This window comes from Podarcis cretensis, assembly GCF_951804945.1.
Source record: "Podarcis cretensis genome assembly, chromosome: 2".
In the NCBI taxonomy this organism is placed as follows: Eukaryota; Metazoa; Chordata; class Lepidosauria; order Squamata; family Lacertidae; genus Podarcis; species Podarcis cretensis.
In genome coordinates this window covers 77,667,573-77,675,429 of record NC_137171.1, presented here as the reverse complement: position 1 = coordinate 77,675,429, position 7,857 = coordinate 77,667,573, and the positions used below count along the sequence as shown (strand labels likewise).

The following is a 7,857-nucleotide window of genomic DNA, read 5'->3' as shown; positions in this document are numbered from 1 at the left end:
CGCTACTAAACACATTGCATCCACTCTCCCCGACAGAAGTAGTAGAGAAACAAATTCCTGGGAAGCTGGGTTGCGGCAAACGACTCCCGTGTAGCTGTGATAAAGGGGAACCGTGACTGTCTGCCTGTTTCCTCTCACCCCGGCCAGATAGAGAGGCTTACATGGCCACCCTCTAGCAGCCTTTCTCAACCTGTGGGTCCCCAGATGTTGTTGAACTACAACTCCCATCACTCCTAGCTAGCAAGGCTAGAGCTCAGGGATGATGGGAGTTGTAGTCCAACAACATCTGGGGACCCACAGGTTGAGAACCGCTGACTGAGCTCTTCGTGACGACCCTGCAGTCGGTGTTGTTTTTTTCCCGGGGTGGCAGAGGGGAGTAAGCATGAAAATACGCTTGCCATGGCTCTGAAATGTATAGCCCAGGGTTATTAAGTGCAGTTCTTACCATGTCTTCTCAGAGGTAGGCGCCCAATGAATTCAATGGGGCTTAATCGGCTCAGATCCGCGGGGTTAGGAACGTTCGAATACGCTGCAGTCACCATCAATGCGTTAAGTAGCTCTTGATTTAGAAAAGGGAAAAAAGGTTGGTAATGGAAGGGCGCTGAAAGCTACCCGTTTTGTCCTTTTTTAGCTGTGGACGTTTTCCGGCCTGAATCAATTAAAAATCTATACAAAACACAGCTTGGGTACCAAACGGCTACCTGAACCGCTCCCAACAACCCAAAGCAGATACTGCGCACGTGTTCCCGTTTTAGAGCTCTGCACCGCTCTAACCTTTTCCTATCTCTACGTGCCATCCAAGCTCACTGTTTCCCAGCCGGACAAGTATACTCGGCAGACTTCTGGACTGAACTATCTGATCTTCCTGAAGAGGGAGAAACGGAAAGTAGTGGGGCGTGTGAAAAAGAGGGCTATGGGCTGTTCCGCGGAATCTTTTTCTGTTCGCGGCAAGGCTCTTCAAAAGAGTCGTGGCGAGGTGTAGCGAGACCTAACCCAACCCCAGGGTTATGACGAAGCTTACTAGCCTCTTTATCTCTCTCCCCCCCCCCGCTTATTCTAAGCGATGGTAGCGTCTGCGACGCGCTTTGTTTGGCGGTTAGTTCAGAACTAACGCCTGGTCAGAGGAGCTCGAGCTGGGGTTGTTTTCGCGGCGGCGCGAGGGGTACGTTGCCTTCCTTACGTCAGCCTCGGGGTGGTGGGGCCAGGGGAGAGTTGCCAGGAGTTGCTGCTGAAGCAACGACGGGGGCCCCTGTTGCCTTTGGCGAGAGTGCCTCTGAGCATGTGCCGTTCCCTGTCGCCCTGTCCCCATCCTTCGTAGTCGCAGCGGGTCTCCGTGCCAAATTGCCCCACAGTTGAGGCGCCTGCTTCGGCCGGGGTCGGTCTGTGTGAGGCGTTTTTGCCCCTGAGGGAAATTTTTGCCCCTGCCGCGGTGGGAGCTTCCTTGCTGGCCTCCCCAGCGGCAAAGCGGAGCTTCTCCAGGGTCGGGTGGCGGGGCCGCCTCTTGCATTTCTGCCGCCTGAGAGGACCGCCTCATCTGGGGTACAAGCCCTCCGTCAGCAACTATTTCTCGCCCCCGCCTCGACTCCCTCAAAGTTGGTGGCAGGGACGGTGAGGTTAGTGTAATGCCTTGATGGCAAAGCACCGCATAAGAAAAACCCTTCGGGATGAAAACACTGGGGAAGCCTGGTACCCTTAATAGGGCTTGCATTTGGTCGCCATAAAGGAAGCCCACCTCTGTCCCCATTAGACGTATATGTGTGCATACGTTGAAAAGCACATTTTGCTCTCTCCTCTGCCCTGTGTTTCTACCTTCATGACACTTATAGAGAAAAAAAAAAAAAAAGGCAAGTTTGCCAAGACTGACAATGAATAAACGTACTTGGCTTCTGTGGTTTGGTATTTTAGACTCTGAGATCACAGCACTTGTATTTATTTAATTCCACTGCCCCACAAAATATATCCAGTGATCTTGAGGGGATTCAGGACATCTTACATTTGGTTCAGGCAATCTAACTGCATATTATAAACTTCTGGAATAGTTAAGCTGAATCTCATTCTTGCTTCTGACAACTAAGATGGATTGTACCCCAAAATTCAAATTCACTTACTTCAAATTAATTTATTCATTAAGATATTAAGAGATAAACAATTAAAGTCATGCCAACCTTAAAAAGCTTTTAGGAGTGATTACCAGAATGTCTGGTAAAAAAGCCAATGAATAAATGTTACTTTTTCCACTTAAGTTTGAAAATTTAACCTTAATTTCAATGACATTAATTTTGGGGGGGATGGATGGGAAACCCATTACAGTGGTACCTCGGGTTAAGTACTTAATTCGTTCTGGAGGTCCGTTCTTAACCTGAAATGGTTCTTAACCTGAAGCACCACTTTAGTTAATGGGGCCTCCTGCTGCCGCTGCACCGCCGGAGCCCGATTTCTGTTCTTATCCTGAAGCAAAGTTCTTAACCTGAAGCACTTTTTCTGGGTTAGCGGAGTGTGTAACCTGAAGCGTATGTAACCCGAGGTACCACTGTACTTACCAAACTGCTGTTTTCATTCTCTTTTCTGTAGGAAGCCTGTGGTGTGAAAAATGGATAATAATGATATTAAGATTTATGAAAATGAAATCCAGTCTTTGGAAGAAGAAATTAAGATGTTAACAGAAGAATATGAATGTAGTCTACATGGATCTTTTGCTTATTCTGATGGGGAGATAATGAAGGCTATGTATGTAAATCTATCTATCTATCTATCTATCTATCTATCTATCTAATTAGCCCAATCCATGTTTATTCATATGTAAAGCCAACTGAGTAATGTGCAGTTTGGGACTGATCCTTGAAGGGTTCTGAGTTTGGTTTGGACAGTAATGTAGAAAATTGTCTTTATCGTATATACAGGTAACGTAAAACTGAACTTTTTTCTGTTACTCAAATGTAAAAGGGCATCTGTTACGGATATCTTAGTGGCAGCCAGTACATGCAGTGATTAGGAAGCTGGTACTTTGAAATTGGAAATGATCTTTTGTTTCAACAATTGATGTGCTTTCACATGGTATCAGTTAGAAAAGGAAAATAAATATTAACACCAGTGTAAAGAACAGGTGGGCTTGAGTACTGTTGTGTACAACCTGCCTAATTATTGTATTCGTTAGATTTAAAACTAAAATGATCAGTTTGCTCATTTTTAACATAATGATCTTGGTTCGTGGCTTATTGCAACAAGAACTTGTGTTCCTGTAGGCTTCCTCTTCCCCTCATGCATTTAACTTTGCCACTGATTCTTTCTTAAGCCACTGTTTCTTGCAACTTCCCAGATGAGAAATACATTAGTTTAAGGATTCACAAAACAACAACAACAAAAAAAACAGAATATGAAGCCAGGATATTCTGATTTGTTGGAAGTCCTAGATTTAATAATCTAGGATACTGGTGCCAAAGCCAAACTTGCAAGGAAAGGAAGAGAGAAGGGAGTGTCTGGGTACACAGTTCATTATTAATTGAATAAAACATGGCTTATTGGACCAAGTTCATTAAGTTTGAGCCAGTCCAGTGCAATGTAAGTCTAGTGCTATGTAAAACAATCCTAGGGAGATGTGTATTGAAATACTTTACACAAAAAACTAGGTTATTTGCCAATATGTAAATGCTGGAAGTAGGCTTCTCATTTTCTTGCTGACCGCTGAAGTTTTTTCTATCAGGAAATCATTTAAAGGAAAATCTCAAGAAGACTTAAGGCACTATGAATTTTCTCCAGACTTGAAAACTCAGCTTGACTTCTTAGAGTCTGACCTCTTCTTCATGATGAAATTTACAGGCATTTGCTTCACACATTGTTCTAGAAAACGTGTGGAGAAAAGTAAGTATTTTGACTCTTTATGCCTCACCCATTCTTAATTTCTATAAGTTTCTGTCATACCTTATCATATTTGAAAAGATCCTACAGCTGGGGTACGATAACCTGTTGTCCAAATCCTCAAGTTGTAGTTTCCATTTTCTGTATAGTCTTTAATTCTAAGTAGGTGGCGCTGTGGGTAAAACCTCACCACCTAGGGCTTGCCGATCGCATGGTCAGCGGTTCGAATCCCCGCAGCGGGGTGAGCTCCCGTCTTTTGGTCCCAGCTCCTGCCCACCTAGCAGTTCGAAAGCACCCCTAAGTGCAAGTAGATAAATAGGTACCGCTTTATAGCGGGAGGGTAAATGGCATTTCCGTGTGCTGCGCTGGTGCTGGCTCGCCAGAGCAGCTTCGTCACGCTGGCCACGTGACCCGGAAGTGTCTCCGGTGTCTCCGGACAGCGCTGGCCCCCGGCCTCTTAAGTGAGATGGGTGCACAACCCTAGAGTTGGACACGACTGGCCCGTACGGGCAGGGGTACCTTTACCTTTACCTTTAAGATGTATTGGGACTGCATATCCTCATGATATCAGATAGGTGGAGGTATGGAGATGAGTGAAGGTTTACAGAGGAGAGGAAGAGGCCTAGTTAAATAAAAGCCCCCACCCCTCCTTCTGTTTTTCCTTATGTATTTTAGAATCTGGGGATACTGGTCAGCCAACACTGGTTATACTGGTGGTGCTGACTAATGTCAGATCTGCCCAGAATAAAACATCTATCACCAAGCTGACTTGGTGTGTATAACAGACTCGGACTGATGAGCTTGGTGGCCATTTGCTAACCCAGGTGTGTTCACCTGTGTATATGGTGCAACATCATTCCATGTCAGAGAGATTAACGGTGGGGAGGGGTTCACCATAGTCCATAAAAAATTCATCCCCTTTTCTAGGAGGAGACTGATGTGCATTGTCTGGGTTCAAGGGATTGTATGTGTTGTTGGGCCAGAGAGACAGATCAGAGATGTTGTTAATGTACTGTTCATCCCAGTGTACTACAATCTCCCTGACCAAGCAGGTGTGAGTAGTCTCAAAAATTATGTTGAATAGCTTTTTCAGAGTGGTCATGGGGGACTTCAGTATTCATACTAAGGCTGCCCAAGCAGGTGGGCTCTGGACATCATAGCCTCTATGACAATGACAGGACTGTCTCAGTACATTGTTGGCCCAGCACATGTGGCTGGACATAACCTTGACTTGATCTTAGCCATTTCATTGATTGGGCCTGTGAGTCACTGTGAGTCTGTTGTCAGTACAGATTGTTCCTTGGTGTGGTTTGGAATGAATGCGGCTACTTCACTCTATAGGGGTCCTCTAAATATTTTCTGGACTCCTAGCTCCCATCATCCCCAGCCAGCATAGTCAGGGAAGATGGCAGTTCAGAACAAGCAACACCTGAAGGGTCCACAAGTTCCTCCAGCCCAGCTTCAGACAATTGTAATCATGAACTGGTTGGTAGAATAAATATTTTATGTTAAATATGGCTAATTTTTATGTTATTACTTACTTACTTTTAAAAATGAATTAAACAGATATCAGTACCTTAATAAAGGTCTCTTTTTGTTTACTTTTGTGGTAGGTGGAACTAGAACTACACACAAATACAGGCTATCAGGAAATTGCCATTCAGTGTCCTTTCAGTTGGAATTTCAACTCATGGAAGAAAACCAGGCAAAGGAAGAAGACGTTCATATCGAACAGGTATATATTAGGAAGTCTGATTTTTCTTTGGCAACCATCTATATTTGGTCACAGCGTCACTTTGATTCTTTTGGTAACTACTTTTCTAGAAAGCCTAGTAGCATTTTCCTTCAGCATGAAAGATATAACATCACTTTTCCTTGCTAATGATTAGTATTTGGTGTGCGCACGTGTGTTTCTAAAAATAAAGCTCATTGCAGTATTTAATTTAAAGCATTTATGCCACACTCTTCAGCTGAAACGGCATCCAGAGTGGCTTATATAAGGTCACTAACAGATATGGCAGCACTGACTCTCAGGCCAACTATGTAAAGTGATGCAAAATGAAAAAGGGATGAAGAGGAAAGAAGAAAATGAGAGAAACCTCTAGCACCAGTTCTTACAGTTAAAGTTTCGTAACACTAACCAACTTGCATGGAAGTACTGTAGTTGAAGAAGAGCCAAATTTAACTAGTCTCTGAGTAGAGTTGTTTGAGTCACCTTGCCACCCCATCTCTCCTTCTGATAGAATGCAATGAATAGTACTGAGGGTTGTATTCAACAAACTTTTAGTATTGAAATTAATGAACCTATGCTAGTCATGATCATTAATTTCAGTGGGTCTTCTCTGAGTAAAATACTACACCCCTGAGTGTTTTATGTGTATTTAATCTAGAAACACATGAAAGATTAGTTCTTCTGATTACTTGTTCCATTTAAGAGCACAATCCTGTGTTTGCCTATTTAGAAGTAGGCTCCATTGAGTTCAGCTGCTTATTTCAGTGTGTATAGCAGAGGTTTTCAACCTTTTTGAGTCCATGGCTCCCTTAACCAACTACATTCTTTCTGTGGCACCCCTGGGGCTCAGGAGCCCAATTTGGTCACCCCTTGCCTGAAGAGCTGGCAGCCTCTCACCCTTTTTTGAACACCCTTCCTTGTCAAGTATTCCCTCATCCTCCTCTCCTCTCCCCTCTCCTTGGAAGTGCTCCCGGGAGAAGTTGCTGCTGCTCTCCCTGGTCTCTGAGCTGACCATCCCCACAAGAGAGGTGCCTCCGAGAGGCAACATTCGCCTGAGGAGCTTATAGCCAGGGCTGCTGTGATAAACAGCTGTGCAAACCTTTGGGAGGCAGAGACAGGATAGGGCATCAGAGGAGGGAGGGAAGAAAAGAGGGACAGAGGCCAGTGTTGCCCACGGCATTCCTGACCATCATTCAAGGCACCCAGGGTGCCACGGCACACTGGTTGAAAACCACTGGTGTATGGGATTGTAATCTAAATGGGGTGTGATGGGAGGGTTGAGTTAGAACAAGTTAAAGGTAAAGGGAACCGCCGACCTTCTGATTGGCAAACCCTAGGCTCTGTGGTTTAGACCACATCGCCACCCGTGTCCTGTTAGAACAAGGTAAAGGTAAAGGTAAAGGTACCCCTGCCCGTACGGGCCAGTCTTGACAGACTCTGGGGTTGTGCGCCCATCTCACTTAAGAGGCCAGGGGCCAGCGCTGTCCGGAGACACTTCCGGGTCACGTGGCCAGCGTGACATCGCTGCTCTGGCGAGCCAGAGCCGCACACGGAAACGCCGTTTACCTTCCCGCTGGTAAGCGGTCCCTATTTATCTACTTGCACCCGGAGGTGCTTTCGAACTGCTAGGTTGGCAGGCGCTGGGACCGAGCAGCGGGAGCGCATCCCGCCGCAGGGATTCGAACCGCCGACCTTTCGATCGGCAAGTCCTAGGCGCTGAGGCTTTAACCCACAGCGCCACCTGCGTCCCTGCGTTAGAACAAGGTAAATAAGTCTAAATTGCCAGTAGATGGCAGCATTTTCCATCTTCTCATAATGACATAGTCATGAGCATCAAAATATAAATTACTATAGATTTGCCATTTGTATCTTTATTGAAAAATTGTTTCCCCTTTAGAAAAATACATGTACTTCAGTGTTTCATAAACTAGCACTGAAATCCAGACTTTTATATTTTATAACGTAGGTCTAAAGTCTGCCATACTCACCTTGTTCACATATCCCAGTAGGACAGACATTAGGACACTGTGAGCATGCAAGTGGCTTCTGCTTCAACTCCCCACCCACTGCATGAGTGGGAATTGCAAACCATGATTTCTGGCTGATTTTGGGATGGTTTGGGATATAACACTAAACCAAGGATTGCTGTTTGTTGTTTCTGCTCCTGCTAGGGGAGCTGAATTGGAAGCCATCTGTTCATTCATGGTAAACTATTAACTATGGTTGATTGTGATGCATGAACAAGGTGAGTATTGTATTCTTCTGCTCTG

At 45.1% G+C, this 7,857-nt stretch overlaps 1 protein-coding gene and 1 long non-coding RNA gene across 3 annotated transcripts in view; both read left to right on the top strand.

The window, feature by feature from the left end:
• LOC307211090 overlaps positions 1-7,857 on the top strand; it is a 387,208-nt gene that overhangs the window by 217,546 nt on the left and 161,805 nt on the right. The gene's annotated exons all lie outside the window — the stretch shown is intronic.
• Positions 910-7,857, top strand: part of CENPP (centromere protein P) — a 163,128-nt gene continuing 156,180 nt past the window's right edge. The window contains exons 1-4 of one of the 2 annotated variants that reach the window (XM_079967344.1): positions 910-1,162; positions 2,572-2,727; positions 3,701-3,858; positions 5,469-5,590. In XM_079967344.1, coding sequence (XP_079823470.1) covers positions 2,591-2,727; positions 3,701-3,858; positions 5,469-5,590 — 417 coding nt within the window. In that variant the 5' untranslated portion in view covers positions 910-1,162; positions 2,572-2,590. Of the gene's footprint in view, positions 1,163-1,201; positions 1,614-2,571; positions 2,728-3,700; positions 3,859-5,468; positions 5,591-7,857 lie in introns of those variants that run through there. The other variant, XM_079967345.1, reaches the window with a different exon arrangement.